Source organism: Budorcas taxicolor, chromosome 15 (assembly GCF_023091745.1).
Source record: "Budorcas taxicolor isolate Tak-1 chromosome 15, Takin1.1, whole genome shotgun sequence".
Classification (NCBI taxonomy): domain Eukaryota; kingdom Metazoa; phylum Chordata; class Mammalia; order Artiodactyla; family Bovidae; genus Budorcas; species Budorcas taxicolor.
Window position 1 is genome coordinate 5435917 of NC_068924.1, and position 20758 is coordinate 5456674.

The 20758-nt window shown below is 39.6% G+C and overlaps 1 protein-coding gene across 1 annotated transcript; it reads left to right on the forward strand.

Moving 5' to 3' along the window:
- Nucleotides 1–4947: 4947 nt before the first annotated feature.
- MMP27 (matrix metallopeptidase 27) lies at nucleotides 4948–18410 on the forward strand. Its single transcript, XM_052652852.1, has 10 exons — nucleotides 4948–5046; nucleotides 5847–6085; nucleotides 7200–7348; nucleotides 7436–7564; nucleotides 12049–12210; nucleotides 12390–12507; nucleotides 14313–14443; nucleotides 16452–16611; nucleotides 17139–17242; nucleotides 18169–18410. The coding sequence occupies exons 1-10, from the start codon at nucleotides 4948–4950 to the stop codon at nucleotides 18408–18410; spliced, it is 1533 nt and encodes a 510-aa protein (XP_052508812.1).
- Nucleotides 18411–20758: the final 2348 nt, after the last annotated feature.

Here is a 20758-nt window from a genome sequence, read left to right on the forward strand (position 1 = left end):
GGATATGCCCTAGAGCCTTTAGAGAGAGGGACATGAGCCTCCTGACTCCTTGACTTTGATTTGTAGCTTCCAGACTGTGATAAAAAAAAAAAGTCTCTCTTGTTTCAAGCTACCAAGTTTGTGACAGTTACAGCAGCTCTAGGAAGCTGAAATAGTACATCTGCACTTAAGGAAATGAATCAATACAGAAAGTCAGAATTGAAACCCTGGTAGAGATAATTGGTATCTTCCCAGAGGAGCTTCCTGCCTCCTCCTTGGCTTCTAGAGTCTGAGCAAATGGGCAAGTTAGATCTGTTGTTCTTCATTTCTGTTTTCCCTGAGCTCCTCCAAAGGACACCTTCTACAGAAAACTAGGGTTTGCCAGACAAACAGAACTGTGCTGGGCACAAAAATCAGTAACTCATATTTAATTGAATTAAACTGAGATGAGATGCATAAATTTGCTAACGGAATTTTCTATTAAAAACTTTAAGACTTGTGGGATCATAATGGTTAGTCCCGACATTCAAATCATTATAATATCCAGGGAGCCTAGGCTGGTGCTCTGGAATGACCTGGAGGAGTAGAATGGGGCAGGGGAGGGAGACTCAAGAGGGAGGGGGACATGTATATAATTATGACTGATTTATGTTGATGTACAGCAGAGACCACCATAGCACTGTAAGGAAATTACCCTCCAATTAAAAAATCGTTATAATATATTAGCAGTTGTTAGAATGTAATACAATGCAGCTCATTACATAATAACTATGTGAACTATAAAATATATTTAACACTATCATATATTTTGTTCTTTTTCAGTTAAAATTTTTGAGCCCAGCAGATGATTAATTTAGTATAATTTGATACTTAATTTTGGTTCAAAATTTATCTATTAAATGAATTTAAAATAAATATTTTAAATGACTGGTTTGTGATCTACTGATTTTCTTAATATACCACCACATAGTCCATCTAAAGTATAAAGGGAATTTTCAATATATTTGCGGGTATTTTCCCTTATCAGAAATATTATACTATTGATATTAAACTTTTAGATGTTGCTTCATAGATTAATGAAATATTTTGTCAGTATTCAATGTCTTCAAAGAGTCTCTTGAGTATGTCAATACTTTATTGTCAACTCATTTTATAAGATAAAATAAAAACTAGTATATACTATAATTTCATTTATTCACTTATTCTACAATTAATCACCTACCTGTTCCAGGTACTGTGCTAGGCAAAGTGAGGGAAATGGATAAGCAAGTCATTGTATCAATGTCAAATGGCAAAAGGACCTGCAAGAATTTGAGATTTCATTTTTAAGAGTCAATTTCAGACTATGGCATCTTCTAAAACTTCTTATGAAATCAGTTTTTACAGGCACAAAGATGGGAGATTCATCTCAGAATACCTGCTAGTTGTACCAGCTATTTATGACAGATTCATGGCCCAAGCCTCATCTGTGCATTTTCAGCACAAGACCTGAATCCATGTTATTTCTTTAGCCATATTCCACAGGCAAAGAAAGTGAACAGCAATATAAAGTATAGCAAAGAATTTTAAACATTAGCCCTTTTTAAGGTTTTCTTGACAACGTGTGGTATTTTCTGGATGCTGTGTTGAAGTTTTGAGTACAAGAGATGTGAGAATTTAAACTTCAAACTTTAAAGAAAAATATTACTTTTATCTTAGGTTGAGTTCCTTCCGAAGCAAAGGCTAAGGCAAGACCCTGGCGCAGTCACTTTATTGGGGACGTGGTCCCAGGAAGCAAGGGTGAGGTTGAGCAAGCAGAGTGAAACAGAAAGAGGGAAAGTTCATTAATTCAAGTATGTATCGCTGAGGTTTCTGCTACAGGAGCTGGGGCTCAATCCCAGCAGGACTTCCTGAGAAACTTACAGAACTCCTTTCAGTTGTTCACTTGTTCTCCAGTGTGTGGGAGGCTGGAACATTCGTCCTTCAGCTCCCCGCCCCACCACCAGGTAGCTCGAAGGAGTTGACCTGTCAGTTCCCATGGCAGCTTAATGCCCTGAGCAAAAAGTGCAAAGATACCCAATGAGTGGTTAAGGGTGGGCTGTGTAAAGTGAGTTACACAGACCTGTCCACAGCTGCACAGCTAAGCTCAGAGGTATGCTGGGAGACTGTCACACAGGGCTCCAGAGGCACCTCCTATAACTTTGTTGCTGGGAGATTAAAGTGGGAAACTGGAGGTGTCTTCTCTGGGAAAACTTACTCACCTGAGAAAAGGGATTTACAAATACTCGACCTATAGAAATCTCAGTGGGGGAAAGACTTACCAGTTACCTCTATTAACACGATCCCCCTCTTCCTTTGCAGCAGTAAATTTCATCTGAGGTAGCAATGCAGCTAAAAGACCATTTTGTAGCCTCGCTTATGGCTAGATATGGCCATGTGTTTAATTTCTTGCCTCAAAGTGTAAGCAGAATACTGTACAGGCTTCTAGAAAGAGACTTGGCATGTACTGTCTCTTCCTTCCTCTTTCCTGCTGCCTGTATGTGCTAAGTCACTTCAGTTGTGTTTGACACTATGCAACCCCATGGACTGTAGTCTGCCAGGTTCCTCTGTCCATGGGATTCTTCAGGCAAGAACACTGGAATGGGTTGCCATTTCCTTCTCCAGCTGCCTGTAATGCAGACGCAATTGCACAAACTTGAGAAGCCACCTGGACCATGAGGCACTGGGCCTGAGAGATGGTTGTTCCCAGGTGTCTGCTGCCTACATCCCTGATGATGTGGTATTGTCACACAAGCCTTGGACTACCAAATCTGGGCTTTTCTCATGTCAGGGAGGAAGAAATGTTTCTTAATCATTTGGTACTTGGATTTTTTCTATTACATTTCAACCAAGAAGTCCAACTAATATATCATATGAAGTGTCTGGAATCTGCCCTACTGCCCTGCAGTAAAGGTCATGGGCCAGCAACCCTGCCAAAGCACACATAGCTTCCACTCAACTTTCTTGTCTCTCAATATTAAACAGATTGCAGATCACATCTCCAGACACTTTTTAAAAAGCTCCTAATATCAAAAACAGACACCAAAACAGAAATTTTGAAGAAATAGAGACAATCCTGGAAGCAAAAGAAAATGTCAAAATAAATGAAAAAATACTTAACATTCTTTAAAAATAAGACATAGCTTACATCCAAAAAAATTAATGAAATACAAGGAAATAAAAGGATACTCAGAGAACTAGAAAAAGCTTTTGGACATTAAAAATATAACTAAGATAAACTCAATAGGTGAGCTGGAAATAAAGTTGATGGAAAGTAATAAAGGATATATTGGAAACACAGAGATTCAACCCAAGAGTTCCAATAGCTATGTATTCCAGAAAGAAAAAGAGGAAACTAGATGGAAAGAAATTATCAAAGAAATAAGAGAGGAAATTTTCCTTGAAGTTTTCATAATGAAAGAGCTCTCTTATTGCCAAGCAATGTACTGCAAAAAGACTCACATTAAGAGATATCTTTATAAAATTTCAGAATACCTGGGTAAAGAGACTTCCAAAATTGTTCAGAAATAAAAAGAAACATACCAAGAATAAAAGGCTTTTCAACAACAACACTAGATTCGAGAAAACAATGGAACAGAAACTTCAGAATTCTAAGGCAGATTGATTTCAGCTTGATATTCCGTAACCAGACGCAGTCTCTGTAGAGTATGAAGATGGAGTAAAGGGTATTCTAGACATGAAAGGACTCAAAACATGCACTTTCCTTGCAGCCTTTCTTAGACCCCCACCCCCATTGCCCATGGCTGCCTACAGGTGCATTTGCTCCAGTCCAGTCAGACCTCCTGCAGCTCATCTCTGCCATGGTCCCTGCTTCCTCTCATTGCACCCTTTCTTAGACATGGCTGCCTACACACGTATTGTCTCCAGTCCAGTCAGACCTCCTACAGCTCGTCTCTGCCGTGGTCCCTGCTTCCTCTCATTGCACCCTTTCTTAGACATGGCTGCCTACGCGTGTATTTGCTCCAGTCCAGTCAGACCTCCTACAGCTCATTTCTGCCATGGTCTCTGCTTCCTGTGGCCTCCCTCCACTCACATGCCTTCTCTTTTCCTCTTTGAGAACCAGTCCTACACACTCTTCAAGAGCCAGTGCAAGCTCAACCTGCTTGAAGCCTCTAGATCACACTCATCTTCAGTGATCACTCTACATTTGGGGCCATTTCAGTCTTCAGAATCTTTACTGAGCATTTTGCCGCTTTTCTCCGTTTTACCTGGGGTTAGTCTGTGTATATGTCTGAATTTTCCAACAAGTTTGGACCAGTGTCTTATTCTTTCTTCCATTAATAATGACAGGCAAAGAGTGAGTGCTCAATAAATATCTGGTATTTACCCAGTTAATTAGGATAATCTGATTCCTAAATCAATTGTGTTTTCACAATACCATGTCTTTGAAAACTTTGTTTTTTGAAAAACAGACATGCCTTGTTTATTAGAAGACAAGAAGTAAGGAAGTATCTGTATCAAGAGCAAGGCAATATGTGAAATCATATTCCTCAGAAGAAGCAAAGAAGCAAAAAATTACAATTTTGCAAGCATAACAGGTGATCGCAACAAAAGATAAAAATTTTTACAAAGAAAATTATCTTATTATACAAATATTGTGGGCTTTCATTCAAAAGAAAATTATTCAACTCCCAAGAATTTGTGCATAGGAAAGCCTCCAACTTTGCAAGGGCAAAAGTAGCTTGGAGCCTCAGTTCGTATTATTTTTAATTCAATAATAACAGTGACTATATTTACCAAACAAATTGTAGATCATGATTGTGAAATCAACTCAACCTAAGAAAAAAAAAGCATAACATGACACACTCCATGGCAAATGTCCTTTTCTGTTTTTAATTAAAGGATAATACAAGCCGATTCATGCCACGTCTCACTATTATTTTCTAAATTCTATGCAAACAGAACGAGGCTTCAACTGGAGATAGAAGAATGAAGAACCTTCTTCTGCTTTTGGTCTTTGCAACACTGTCCTCTGCATTTCCTGCAGACCGAAGGATGGAAGACGAGGAGAACCTGCGACTGACTCAGGTACTGTCTCAGTAAATGTCATTTGTGCCTATCCATAACAATTTCACCTTACTGATTGTCCAAGGACCTAAAAAGACAGCTCATTCTTACCAAAGAGTCCTGAACTTTTTTGTGAGGAGCTGATTTTCCTTTCCTTGGCCCTGAAGACATCAGGAATGGTGGGGCGTGGAGAGTTGGGTGGGCTGGGAGAAAGGCAGGATTTGCTATTTAAGCACTGGATACAAGTGAGGAGAGAGTGCGCAGAGACAGGGTCAGCTCTGTGAGAACGGAGATCTCCATAAAAGCATCTGAAGACCAGCCAGGGGGACCCAAGTGTAGTTTGGAGCTCCTTATCCTAGATGTACGAAAACCAGGCTGCTTTGGAGATTCCCTCTAAAAAGCAATCCAGTTACTTCGCCATATTTGATGGAATTACTTAAATGTGATTACATGTGAATAATCATATTTTCTCCATAATTTATTTCAAGGAAACACCAAATGAAAGTAACAGTAAAAATGTGTGTGACACAAGATCATCCCACACATAGAAGAAGCATGCTTCTCGTCTGTTAAAGTTTGGAGTTCCGTAGCTCTATGGGTGTAGCCGGTTCTGGTCACACACAGCTCAATGAGCTTTTGGAAACTGAAAGAGAGGGTGACTCTTCTCCTTCCTCTTTATTTTCTTCCTCTCCCCTTCGTTTCCCTTGTTATTTATTTCCTTTTCCCCTCCTGCTGCCAGAAAGGATCTCAGAAAGCTTGCTTATCCTGAGATAGTGGTCTGCTCCCCTGTAGTCCGTGCCTTTTTTTGTCTTTTCGGTCAGGCGTATCTCAACCAGTTCTACTCTCTTGAAATAGAAGCGAGTCATCTTGCTCAAAGCAGTAACAGAAGTCTCATAGATGGCAGAATCCGTGAAATGCAAGCATTCTTTGGATTGACAGTGACTGGGAAAGTGGACTCACACACTCTGGAGATCATGAAGACACCCAGGTGTGGGGTGCCTGACGTGGGTCAGTATGGCTATACTCTCCCCGGGTGGAAGAAGTACAACCTCACCTACAGGTAATGCTCCTGCTCTTAATCTAAATGAATGTGAATGTTATCTCTAAGAAGCAAAGATAATAATGGTTTATTTTACCCAGCACTTCCTGTGTGCTTAGCACTTGATAGGTTTTATATATTCCACTCTCTCAAAAAACTTGTGACATAGGCACCCTTGCTATTATCACCTTAAACACAGGAGAAACTGGAAGGAAAAAAAGCTTGTGTAGCATAGGCTAGTTTGCACAGCTCTTCTCAGCAGACTGGCTCTGCCAATAATGCTCTAATCTCTAGCCTCTGCCGTCTCCATAATAACTCAGGACCAGAACCTCTACAGTCTGACTGCAGATGCTTACAGGTACAGTTGAAGTGTGCTCAAGGGAAAATGAGAAAATGGAGTACAACCAGCTCATGTTGGAGACATGTATGAGTTAGACTGTCAAATCTCAGGTGGACCTTGGATATCACAAACGAAGGGGCTGGCTTATCGGCAGAAAGAGGTTGAAGGGTGCCTGTGACCCGAGATAGAGTCAGTGGCCTTGACCACTGCTCCAGAGCCCTCCTGGCTGGCCTTAAAAAGTCTAATAGTCCTTCCTTCTTCTTCTTCTTGAGCCTTAGGGATTGAGGTAAAAGTAGATTTAGCAAAACAGAGAATATAAACAAAAGCAAGAGCTTTTCCTGAGAAACAAACTCTTTGTGGCTCTCAAGTGAGACTTAATATATGACACATTCATAAAACGGATTTCTATAAGCTGTTTGAGAAAATGAATCTCAGTTCTTTTCAGAAGATACATATCATACAGTCATATGCACAGCAAATTCTGTGCATAAAGTGAATGATCTTCCACTTAAGACCTGACCTTAGGGAAGTCATTTAACCTCTTTGAGCCTCATTTGTCTAAGGGCAATCATACTACCTGATGAATAGCACAGATGAAAGACTGAATTATTTACATATAGCGTATGTAAAAGTACCTAATTTAAATGGTAAAGCATTGTACAAATGTAGCGATAGCACCATACCAAAACTTACTGCAGCATGTGATGGATAAGATAGAAATTGTTTTCTTTTCCTAGTATGTGTGTTTACATGCTTGCATAACAGCCAATTGATATATATCTGTTAATTTGTAAGAATTGTAAACTACACTCCTGATATGGCTCGACCTGATGTGGATGAGGCTATCCAAAAAGGTTTAGAAGTGTGGAGCAAAGTCACTCCACTAACATTCACCAAGATTTCCAAAGGGATCGCTGACATCATGATTGCCTTTAGGACCCGAGGTAAGGTTTTCAGCAGAGAAAGCAATATAGCCATTTTCACCTTGGGAGCTTTGACGAGGCTGATCTTCTTCCCCCGCTGTTTCCCAGTCCACGGTCGGTGTCCTCGTTACTTCGACGGCCCCTTGGGAGTCCTCGGCCACGCCTTTCCCCCGGGTCTGGGACTGGGTGGAGACACTCACTTTGATGAGGATGAGAACTGGACCAAGGATGGAGTAGGTAAGCCCAATTTTCTTTATGAACAAAATGTTACTATTCATCAAATCCCTGAAAGGAATAGCTTTGCAATTCGTTGCTTTTTACTTCCCAGTTTCCCTATTATGTTTCATATTCCAGATGACGCTGAAGAAAGTGTTCAATATCTATACAGACAACTGTGCTTGTACAGTTCAGAGCTTTATCCACACAGCACTTTCATAAAGCCACTGATCCTGTTATGATCAGAACATTCTTCCCTTACTCATATGTTCATTCATACATCTGCAATGCTTGAAGGGCCACTATGTGTCTGGAATTATGCAAGGTGTCATGCAGACCACAAAGTTGTTCTAGAAAAGTTCAGAGCTTCATGATCTTGGGTGATGTATAAGGCCTAGCCCCACTCACCACCATACAAGGCAGAAAGTACTGTGTATTATACTAATGGCAGAAGTCATCTCTAGCTTGAAGATTGAAAGAAAACTCTGGGAGGTGGTAATTCTAAGTTAGTGATTAAAAGATGCTATGTGGGTACATGGCCCATAGGACGTCCATTTATATACATGAACCTCTTCGTCTAACTCTTGCTTGTCTGCCAAAGAATTGGAACCTGGTCTTTATATTTGACTTATTTCTTTAGGCCATGGGCAGTGGTTTTATTTTTCTTATTGGGCCTCCCTGGCATGAAGATAAGAGATATTTTATTTCATTTCAAATTAAAAAAACAAAACTTTTTTATAGTCAAAATATGTACCTCTAACAAAGGAGCAGTTCAGTAGGCTCTCAGGTTCTCCCTACTCTTTTTTTCTGTCATTGACCACAGTCATCATGTCTCTGGTATCTGGTTTCCAGGGTTCCAGGAAAGAGGATGCTGCGGCTTTTTGGTGGGTGGTATGCAAGGCCACAATTCAGTCCTGACCACACAGCTCTATGGAGTCTGTGAGTCAGTCATAGTTTCTGCAAAACTGAAAGCCAGTGACTCAAAATGATGCATGGCCTCTCCTTGCTAAGTTTGAGCACATGATGGAAGTGTTCTTCCAAGAGCTAGGAAACCAAGAGGGGAAAGGACTCCGTGCTGGCTTGGACTTCAGGGGAGTTTGGAGGTGGTGGCTGCACTGCCACAGAGGTAACATTACAGCCAAGAAACTGAAAGAGGTAGGGTGACCCCAGGATCCAAATGACAGAGGAGTTGAAGGGACCGGGTCTGTCTCCTGCTGAGATGTGTTCCAATGTTTTCCTGGATTCGGCCTGAAGGTCGTGTGGACACATCCAATCAGGCAGGTATAAGAAATATTCTAGTGCTCACCAAAGTCAGAATGACTCCACTCACTCAGCCAGGCTTTACTGACATATCTAGAAGCAGAGATTAGTCTCAGGTTACACTATCTTTTTTTTTTTAAATATTTATCTATTTATATTTAGCTGCATTGGGTCTTAGTTGCAGCAAGTGGGCTCAGTTGTTCCATGCCATGTGGGATCTTAGTTCCCTGAACAGGAATTGAACTCATTTCCCCTGCATTGCAAGGCAGATTTTTAACCACTGGACCACCAGAGAAGCCCCCTCATTATCACTTTATCCCTGTTAGTTCCAATTTGTTGCTGTTTGTCGCTAAGTTGTATCCGACTCTTTTGCCACCCCGTGGACTGTAGCCCACCAGGCTCCTCTGTCCGTGAGATTCTCCAGGCAAGAATACTGGAGTGGGTTGCCATGCCCTCAACCAGGGAATCTTCCCAATGCAGGGATGGAATCCATGTCTCCTGCACTGGCAGGCAGATGCTTGCCACCTGGGAAGCCCATTAATTCCAACATTTAGTGGTAAAAGTACTATTCCCCATACTGCAACTGGCCCCTTGCCAAAGGCGATGTGCGGGATGGGTTATGAAAAAATCCAGAGGGTCCTGGGCCCCAAGTTGGCAAAACTTGCCTGAGCAAAGCAGAGGATAAACATAGCACTCCACCAAGTTCTGGGTGGATAGCCAGGCAACAATACTAAAAAGGGGTGTTTTGTAACTGCTTTATTATAATACATTCCCTTAGGGTTGAAATTATTGGACCTGGGGGATCCCTAATCTTGTAACTCTCAGCTTTCTGACCTACACAGGAAAATGTTTTCCTGTTCTCTTATAAAAATGTAAAGTCTCAAGCATCTGTAACCTCTAATCAAATGGATTTTTTAATAGAAAATTTGGCAATAATGTATAATATACCTTTTTACGTATATGTGGGCTCTCTTTAGGCAAAGGGCACAAAAGTCTTAGTGCCACTCTGTTAAAAGCAATAGACAGCAGTCATCTGCTAATACCACTGCTTCCTAAGGGTTTCGAAGTCACTGCATGGTGATATCAGAGAGATCTGAACACACGGTGAGGGTTTCCTGGGAATCTCGCAAAGTGAGGCTAGTTTCAAACCTGTATGTGAATGTAAATGCTTCACACACACATGCACTGGCACCAGGCAACTGAAACAGCCCTCAGAGACCACTACAGACGCAGGGCTGGGATGGAGAAGAGCAGTGGTCTGTGGCATGGGGGAACTTACATGCAGGAAGATGACACAACTTATCTATAATAAAGGCAAAAAAAAAAACTTGCAAAGCACCAGTCCTTAGCAAACATTCAGAAAGTGTTTAACACTGATAATTATCTTGGTGATTATTAATACTAATGATAATGGTGATGATTAAGTGATTTCTAGGAGAAAAAAAAATATTCACAAAGGTACTGATGTATAATGCCCAAACTTATCTATTTAGTTGCATCTCCAAGAAGGCAGAAATGAAATCTTTTTTCTACTGTATCATACAGCCTATAATGTTGTCAGTACATGAGAAATGCCCTACAAATAATACTAAATGAAACCTTTCAACAATCCTTTACTCAAAATCTACTCTAATCCACGCTTTGTAATAGAAATGGAATATACAATAGTGTACAAGACACAGACTCCACTCTCCAGGGGTTTACAGTCTAGACGGCACACTCTATAAATGGCATTTAAAGTTAGTATGATCAACCTTGGGATAAAAGGAACTATGGCAATGTAATAGGAGCACATAAAAGAAATTCCAGCCCATAAACAGAGGTCAGGGAGCAAGTAACACCAACATGAGACTTGAAGGCTCTGCAGGAATTCTGAAGCAAAGTGGAGTAAAATGTGTTCTAGACGGAATAACCCAACCAACTCAAGAATTGTAATGGAGCAGAAGGCTAAAATGGTGTAGATTAGAATCCTATATAGAGGGTCTTGAGAGCCACAATAAAAGTTTGCACTTCGTTTAGATGATCTGAATTTTAATTACTTTTTTAAAGAATCACTTGTCCTATCCCTGTCCAAAAGCACACACAGTGATATTGCCAGCCAGACAAGGAGAGGCAGCAAAAGCCAGAGCAAAAAGCATGAAAGTCCATGAAATAATTCTTTGCCTTTCCACGTTTGTTTTATGCAAACATCACTGGACAAGGCTCCATCACAAAAGGCTTAGCATTTTCCTTAGTATCCATAGGTTTAGCTGCAAGTCCAAGGACAGTCTTTTTGATATACTTAGAAGCTTACAGACTGTAGGAGAGACAGACAAATAAAAAGGCAATTCCAACCATGCATGGTACAACTTCTGGTGTGGATAAGTACAGAGTATTCCAGTCTTGTCCAGGAGGAGCATCTAACCATCCTTTCATCCAAATAAAAGCCTGGATATCCAGCACCCATTACTAAACAGTTTATCGGTCCCCAGGAAGATGATTAAGACATGGCCTCTGGACTGAAAGGGTGCACAACTTAGGGAAAGAAAAAAAGAATGCAGTACTTATTTGCAAAGACAGAATTAAGCTCAGTCTACAGAAGTGGAGAGAGGTGCAATTAAGTCAACCTGGATAGGAGCTGGGGGAAAGAAGTCTTGTGAAGATGACTCTGGAGGGGGTCCCTGAGGCCTAAGTAGGAAAGATGGGTGAAGGGGGGTGAGAGAGGTAATACTCCGGGCAGAAGTGATGGAGATACAGAGACACAGATGAAAAAGAACATGGCATAGATGAGAAATGCAAGTGATTCCACATGGCTAGCTCAGGGAAAATGAAAATAAAATATGAGGCTGGGGGAAAAAAGCAGGGACTAGTTCATGGAAGGCCATGTTTAGGTATTTGGACTTGGTCCTACAACCAGTGGAGAATCTCTGAAGAATATAAGTAGGGGAAATATGATCGTGTACAGATGCCTAACAACAACCCAAAACTGGTGGCTTTTTTTTGTTTTTTTCTCTACTATCCATTTCGAGACACCTGTTTTCTGCCATCTGCTTGCTCTGGGTTACATTTCTCCATGATTTGACTAATACCAATTATCACTGTTGAAAAATTTCCCAGATAAATGATGGTTCGTTCATATGTTATAAGAATTGTCTGTTTGACAAGCCTTTTTTTTTTTTTCATTTCTCTCAGTTATTTCCTAATCTCAGATGCAATCATTCTCCTGATTGACTAACGTACTCATGTTTTCCCTGTTTTTTGTTAAGGATTCAGCTTATTCCTCGTGGCAGCTCATGAATTTGGCCATTCACTGGGGCTCTCTCACTCCAATGATCAAACAGCCTTGATGTTCCCAAACTATGTCTCCTTGGATCCTAGCAAATACCCACTTTCTCAGGACGATATCAACGGAATCCAATCCATCTACGGTGAGCAACAAATCTGAGTATATGTGAACTGAATTGAAGGCTTTTCAGGAAGGACATTAAGAAAAATCACTTCTTGAAATATTATTACGAGGAAAATATTCTCTTGGGAAAGATCCTTCTGTAGGTATTTCCACATGCCTTCTTAATTCACTGAGATATTTCTTTTCTCATCAAAGCAGGGCCACCTAAGGTACCTGCTAAGCCAAAGGGACCCACTCTACCTCATGCCTGTGACCCCAATTTGACTTTTGATGCTATCACCACTTTCCGCAGAGAAGTAATGTTCTTTAAAGGCAGGTAAACCCATTCCCTTAAACACCTCAACTTCCTGTGAAGTTTTTCTTTTCAAGAGATTTGGGGATAAGAGAGTTGTTGGGATAGTGAGAATGTGTCTTTGCTTTTTGTTTTATAACTGTCTACATTGCTTGAATGTTTTACTCTGTGCACATACCTCTTACCTGTTTCATAATTTTTTTTTCAAATAGTAAATATCTGCTTAATTTTTTTGAGTAACTGCCATTCCACTTCCCATGGAGGTGGCACCATTTTACATTCCTACCAGCAACAACTAATGTTCCAGTTTCTCCACATCCTCACCAATACTTGAGCTCCATTTTTCATCCCTGCTAAATGTCACCTCTCGGAGAATGTGTTCGGTGACCTTTCTCTCTACCCTTCCAGGTAGAGATGAGCCGCTCTTTCCTCTGTGATACCACTGTTTTCATTTACACCCCATCCCATCCCCTATCAGTCATTCAGTAGGTCTTGTCGAGTCCTACTGCAGACACATCGATGGTCTACGGCCACTCCCTTCTCCGTCTCCACCACCATCTCCAGCTCATCCAAGCTACCATCATTTCTCATCTCCTACTCCAGAAGCCTGTTTACTAGCCTGCTTGTTTCTGCTCCCATCTTTCATACATGCAACAGTGAAAGGGATCTCACACTGATAAATTAAGTTTTAAATATTTTTAAGCCAATTTTTTAATTGCCATTGAACCAGGGTCTACTTTCAGAAACTTCATAACTAAAATAATACCCCTATCCCAACGATGTCCTGGACCTGGCTTATACCATTTCGGGATCCAATTATTAAATTTTCAAGAATTTTGTAAACTAGCTCATATTGATTTAGTACTGGCCTTGCTTGGAGTACCTACACCCTGAAAACCACCAAACGATAAAAACTATGTCTTTTTCCTACCTGGAGAGCCAGTTGTGAAATATGCATCAATGGACCATTCCTTGAAGTTGAATCAACAAAGTGTTAGCTGTGGTAGGAAATCTCTTCTCTCACAATGTAATTACTGCACTTAACTTGCAACATGGTGTGTCAGTTATGTATACCATGGCCACACTTTCAGAGCAAAGTGTCAGGACATGTGCCATCTGACAAGGATATAGGGGCAAAAGGAAAGAATATGTGAAATCAGACTCCTTCCATCTCTGACTACGTGGCCCTACAGTTCATGGGGTCACAGTGTCAGATACAACCTAGCAACTGAAAAACAACAACAATGACATGCTGTCATACAGTGCTCCTAATAGCTGAGGCTGAGAGACAACTCGTCAGGGATGGGTTCCCAGCATGGGAAGAAAAATGAGCTCTAAGGACTTTTTAGCTCTTGCTCATAGATCTACCTCAGAGCTTTACAGCCAGAAGGGAAATCTGAGGAAATATTTAGCAATGACAATAACATTTTTAATTCTAGCAATCAATACCAGAAATTTTTTCTTAGAATGCTTGGTGTTGACTTAGAATATTGGCAATTGCTGCTTTGGCAAAAATGAGGTGCTCGAGTACACTGAGAACTGTTCATGAGACTTCCATGGGTAGTACTCTAAGTACTACTCTAAGTACTACTCTAAGTACTACTCTAAGTACCCAAAAGAGTGGGCACAAAGGCATGTCCTGGCTTTGGTGGTCCCAGGGTAGAATTGAACTCGCAACCACCTAAAATTTCTGAGGAAAATTGTGCTAATGCTATAAACTGAGGAAAATATCAACCAATTAGATAAAGTCAAGTCTTAGGTTTGCAGTGGTTTCATTGAAATAGATACATATAGACAGTATATAAAGTATGGTTTCCTGTCTAACACAGGCACATATGGAGGATCTATTATGACATCACTAACGTTGAATTTGAATTAATCTCTTCATTCTGGCCATCTCTGCCAGCTGATATTCATGCTGCCTATGAGAACCCCATCGACAAGATTCTGGTTTTTAAAGGTAACATTGCTTATCATTATTCCTCTTCTCCTGTGTATGCCTGAACTAGTTAGCGGATATTTTAATTCCAGGAATATAATCTTCATGCATGAGCAAAATGGACAGGGCTTCTGCTCTGACCTTAAGTTCCTATTATAAAGAACAACTATCCAAGGATTCTCTCTGGCTATAAAGATAAACATCATCCCAAGTGCACAGGAGAAAAGAAACCTGTATAACAAAAACTAAAAACTCTTTTTTTCTGCCAAATAAAGGTAACCCATCTCTCTTCTTATTTTCCCTTTTTACTAGGGCTGCTAGATGTGGCAAATAAAAATACAAGATGGTTTCAATTTCAAACAAATAAAAAATAATGTTTTAGTTTAAGTATGTCCATTATAACATTTTGGTTATATTTATCACAAAGAGTCAGACACGACTGAGTGACTGAAATGAACTGAACTGAACTGAACTGAACTGAACTGAATACCAAAAATTAATCACTGTTTACTTGAAATTCCGATTCAGATTCAGTTGGTATCTTATATTCAATCTAGCAACCCTACTTTCCAGGTGGATTTTATCAGATTACTTGCCTTTGAGAACACTAGGGTGTGGAAATTTAGGAGAACAAATATACTCAACGGTTTTGTCAGAATTAGAAAAGAATCAATATAATGAACTCAACTGACATGGGTATGCATACTATTAACTATGAAAGTGAAAGTGTTAGTTGCTCAGTCGTGTCTGACTCTTTGTGACCCCATGGACTGTAGCCTGCCAGGCTTCTCTGTCCATGGAATTCTCCAGGCAAGAATACTGGAGTGGGTAGCCATTTCCTAGGTATATATTATTTGTGTAACATTAATGATATGCAGGTCAGGAAGCAACAGTTAGAACTGGACATGGAACAACAGACTGGTTCCAAATAGGAAAAGGAGTACGTCAAGGCTGTATATTGTCACCCTGCTTATTTAACTTATATGCAGAGTACATCATGAGAAATGCTGGGCTGCAAGAAGCACAAGCTGGAATTAAGATTGCTGGGAGAAATATCAATAACCTCAGATATGCAGATGACAACACTCTTATGGCAGAAAGTGAAGAGGAACTAAAAGGCCTCTTGATGAAAGTGAAAGAGGAGAATGAAAGAGTTGGCTTAAAGCTCAACATTCAGAAAATGAAGCTCATGTCATCTGGTCCCATCACTTCATGGGAAATAGATGGGGAAACAGTAGAAACAGTGTCAGACTTTATTTTGGGGGGCTCCAAAATCACTGCAGATGGTGACTGCAGCCATGAAATTAAAAGACGCTTACTCCTTGGAAGGAAAGTTATGACCAACCTAGATAGCATATTCAAAAGCAGAGACATTACTTTGCCGACTAAGGTCCGTCTAGTCAAGGCTATGGTTTTTCCTATGGTCATGTATGGATGTGAGAGTTGGACTGTGAAGAAGGCTGAGCACCGAAGAATTGATGCTTTTGAACTGTGGTGTTGGAGAGGACTCTTGAGAGTCCCTTGGACTGCAAGGAGATCCAACCAGTCCATTCTGAAGGAAATCAGTCCTGGGATTTCTTTGGAAGGAATGATGCTAAAGCTGAAACTCCACTACTTTGGCCACCTCATGTGAGCTGACTCATTGGAAAAGACTCTGATGGTGGGAGGGATTGGGGGCAGGAGGAGAAGGCGACAACAGAGGATGAGATGGCTGGATGGCATCACGGACTCGATGGATGTGAGTTTGAGTAAACTCTGGGAGATGGTGATGGACAGGGAGGCCTGGCGTGCTGCGATTCATGGGGTTGCAAAGAGTCGGACATGACTGAGCAACTGAACTGAACTGAACTGAATGATATGTAAGCAGCTAAAGAACGTGGTAAGAATAAATGGAGACATAAGATTACTAAATCTTTAAGATTTGAACCTGAAAGGAACTAGGAATCTAATTATTTTCAAACTTCTTAAGACACCTATTTCTCCCTTTAGGAAATAAATCAGAAGATAATCACTCTCCCTCTCGTTCTAGATGACAACTTCTGGGTGATCAGAGGATATGCTGTCTTATCAGATTATCCCAAATCCATCTATACTCTTGGCTTTCCAAGACGTGTAAAGAAAATTGATGCAGCTGTGTGTGACCGCAGCACAAGAAAGACCTACTTCTTTGTGGGTATTTGGTGCTGGAGGTAAGTTTGCAGACAATTGGCCCCTTGTTTTAGTCTGGAGAAAAATATCCACAAAGCATCACTTTAACACTGTCTTCCAAAAGTGTTATGTTGAGGACAATCTTAGGTGGATGGCATTTACCAAACAAAAGAATGTTTCAGTCGGATCAAAGATTTTTCTCCAGCTTATAAAAATAAAGATAGAATAATAAGGCTGGTGGTGCCAACCAAGCTGCCAGTGACAAACATATTCAGTCAAAATCATCGAAACTCCGGAAAGAGCCCTTTGATTTAACAGTTCCTCAGAATAGTATCGATCAGGTAAATTATGTGGCTTTTTTCCCCTCATAATTCCTTGTTTTTAAGACACTGTCAGAAATCTGACCAAATATACTCTTTGCCATTTTTAATTATCAATCCTATTTTTCTTCCAATAGGATTACTTTTTTCCTACATATTTGCTTGACTCCAAGTTGTGCAGTAAAAAAATTAATCTTCTTTCCCTGTAACAAAGGTCCCCCGAAAACCTTTCAAATCCATGTCTCCAGGTATGATGAAGTGACCCAAACCATGGACAAAGGGTACCCACGTAGAGTAGTAAAGTACTTCCCAGGAATTGGCCTCCAAGTGGACGCTGCTTTCCAACACAAAGGTAAGCATCAGTGCCTGACTATTAGGGTACTTCAGAGACTTTACTGACTGTGAAAGAATTCAGCACGAAAACTTAAATGTTTCCATTTTAATGTCATTTTACTACTTTGAGTACATGTAATAATAAACTTTGAAGAACTTATCAAGATTGAATAGTAAGTTCTGAGTTATATTCTCTGACATACTACTTTGAAACTATGCAAAACGGTACCAAAATTATCACTGATCATGGATGTCTGATAAAGATAACCCCTGAAGAGTTTCAAGTGTGAAACGTGACTGGGCATCTGAACTGAACAGTGATTCTCAAACTTCAATGTATATAGTTTAATAAACACAGTTTAGGATTTGTATATGAAGAGACAAGTTCCTTAGAGTTTCTGAGGCAGTAGGACTGTGGGTAAGATCCAGGAATCTACAAGTTTTAAAAGAACTTCGGGCAAATTAATGAATCAGTCCAGCTACTATATCTTCAAAACAACAAAGCAGACCATGGTGTAAGCAGAAGTCTAAAGATATTTTTGAGTATTGCCATCTTTTATTCTAGTGAAATCTAATATGGAACCTCAGAACTTTAAACAGATAAAGCAGAGCAGCTTTAGGAAAATGAGATAGGGCCCAAGGCCATACTCACAGAGGCCTCTTTGTCCCGCCTCACTGGGACATTTTTTGGAAAACTAGTCTGAGAACCTCTGGTATAAACGACAGCCCCTTGAAATTCATGTTTCATACCTTGGCTTTTTCCTTGGGGAAATAAAACTAATATTTTTCATGTGACTGGGTAAAATAAAATGTATGTATATAGTTACACATTTATTTTCTTTCCATATCAGGTTCAATTATTGTATTCTACATTCATAAAATTGAAAAAGTTTGGAACAATTATACAGTTGCATAAGATAACTAATCATAATTCTCTCTCTCTAGGATTCTTCTATTTCTTCCGTAGATCAAAACAGTTTGAATATGATCCTAAGGCAAAGACTGTTACCCGAATAATGAAAACCAATACTTGGCTTCAGTGTAAAGAACCATTAAATTCATCATCTGATTTTACAATCAGTGAGGGAAAAGTATATTCAGGAGTGGAGATGTTTCATTATAAAAATTTAAGTTTTCTTATTTTTAGTATTGTTCACATGATGAACAAAATCTACAGTTACCAATAAATTCATAGACCTAAAATAAACCTCAAAGGATCTTTTAATCTGAACTCTGCTTCAAATTGGAACAGAACTGTTCCTTAACGTCAAGCCACCAGGCCTAGTTATAAATATCTATTGAATGAAGAGTGAAACTGCTATTTTGAGCTGCCTGATTCTTTTTACAGGAAGTTACATATAAACAAAGCTCTCACTGGACTTTAAGCATATTTTATGTTTTGTAGACTTGAAGAAGGAAGCTATGTGTCTTGTAATAACAAAATACTGAAGACATTTATTAAACCAGTCTTTAGCATTCTGTTTTGTCTGGACCTTTGGAGTTGGAGAGGCTCAATAAACTGCCACCCATATCCCTACCCATGTTTTGAATCTACTAAGAAATATACAGTTGGGAGAGTACAATACCACCTTTATTACTGAAAAGCTTATGTTAGAGAATGTATCTGTGGATGAGCAATCTTCCTAATATCAAATTCTAGAGTGAGACATACTTACTCACGTCATGGGAAGAACTGGAAAGCACCCTGCCTCCCCAAGGAAAAGTGAGCTACCTATAGACTGGATGGAGCCCAAAGAGAAAGAAGTGAGGATGGAGGTACATGTGCCTAGTTTCTGCTCCTAAATTCACCAATCAAATAAGCGATTCTGCCTCCCAAAGAGAGGAGTGAGAACCTAGAGAGATGCAGGAAGTGCTACACTAAAGATGACCCCCCAACAATTCAGAAACTAGCAGGAGTAGGCAAGTAATGTTCCTGCCAACCCTCACCCTCCAAGCAGAGACCAGTGCATTGAACCATTCCTTAGAAAGCTGAAAAGCAAGTTTTGTGCACACTGTCCTCATGTATCATATACAAGAAATGTGGAAATTTCTTGTGTTTCCTGTGTATATGGGTTGTGTGTGCTCAGTCATGTCTAACTTTTTGCAACCCAGTGGACTATAGCCCACCGGGCTCCTCTGTCCATGGGATTTTCTAGGCAAGAATACTGGATTGGGTTGCCATTTCCTTCTCCAGTTTATGGGTCAGCTCTCCTTATACCTATTGGTAGAAAGTTCCTGTCCTCTGTTATACATGTACATGTTGGGTTTCTAAATTCTTATGGTTAAGTTTTGCCTTGACATGCTCAAAGCTGAATGCTTAGCAAAGCTCTACATAAGTTTTGTGACCCCAAAGATGGGAGGTTGTCAGTTGAACTTGATTCTGATCAGGTGATAGATTGGGTAAGTATCAATCGATAGAAAGTGAGAACAGAAAATCTGAGGAATTCCTACAGCTAGTCCTCGAACTCAAACATTTTTCCTTGAGTTAAGTATTATCATATTCCTAAAAGAATGGGATCTTCTTTTACCTCGAAGAAAAAAGTAGTTGCATGTTTGAAACAGAAAGTAAGTTTTAAGAAGTACAGTTTAATACCTAGCATGTAGGAGATAGTAGGCCAGTCTTTGGAAAAAAAAAAAAAAATAGTGCTGGAATAATCCAATATCCAAACACATAAAAAAAACTTAGATTAACTCACACTGTTCACAAAAATTTGCTATAAAACAGGCCATAGACCTCTAAATAGAAGAATTAAAAATATAAAGCTTCTAGAAGAAAATAGTTTTCAAATGTTGTAGCCTTGGATTAAACAAAGGTTTTTAGATTTTTCAATAGGACATAAAAAGTGTGACCCATAAAAGAAAACTTGGTGAATTGAACTTTATGCACATTCAAAAACTCTGCTTTTCAAAAAAAAAAAAAAAAAGAAAAGAAAGAAACACCACACATTAGGAGAAAATATTTTCAAAATATGTGATAAAGGACTTATATCCATATAAATAATTCCTACAACTCAAAAATAAGAGGGCAAACAGTTCAACTTTTTCAATGGCTAAAATATTTGCTATGAGTGGCAAATAATACATGAAATGATATTCAACATCTCAATCATTAGGAAAATGCTCATTAAAACCACAGTAGGATACTGCTACATACCCACCATCATGGTTAAAACTTAAGACTGAAAATACCAAATGTTGACAAGATGCAGAGTAACTGGAACACTCTTAGAGTGTTGGTGAGAGTTAAAAATGATGCAGCCATTTTGGAAAATGGTCTGGCTGTTATAAGTTAAATACACATCATGTGACCCAATGACCTCACTCCTAAATGCTCAGGAACAATGAAAACATGCTCACATAATTAGTTATACAGAAATGTTTGTGATAGTTTTATTTATATCTAAAACCTGGAAACAACCCAAATGTCTATCAAACTGACAGTACATACAGACAGTGGAAAACTATTCAGCAATAAAAAACAATAAATGAATGATACATGCAACAATATGGATGCATCTCAAAAGCATTCTGGTTA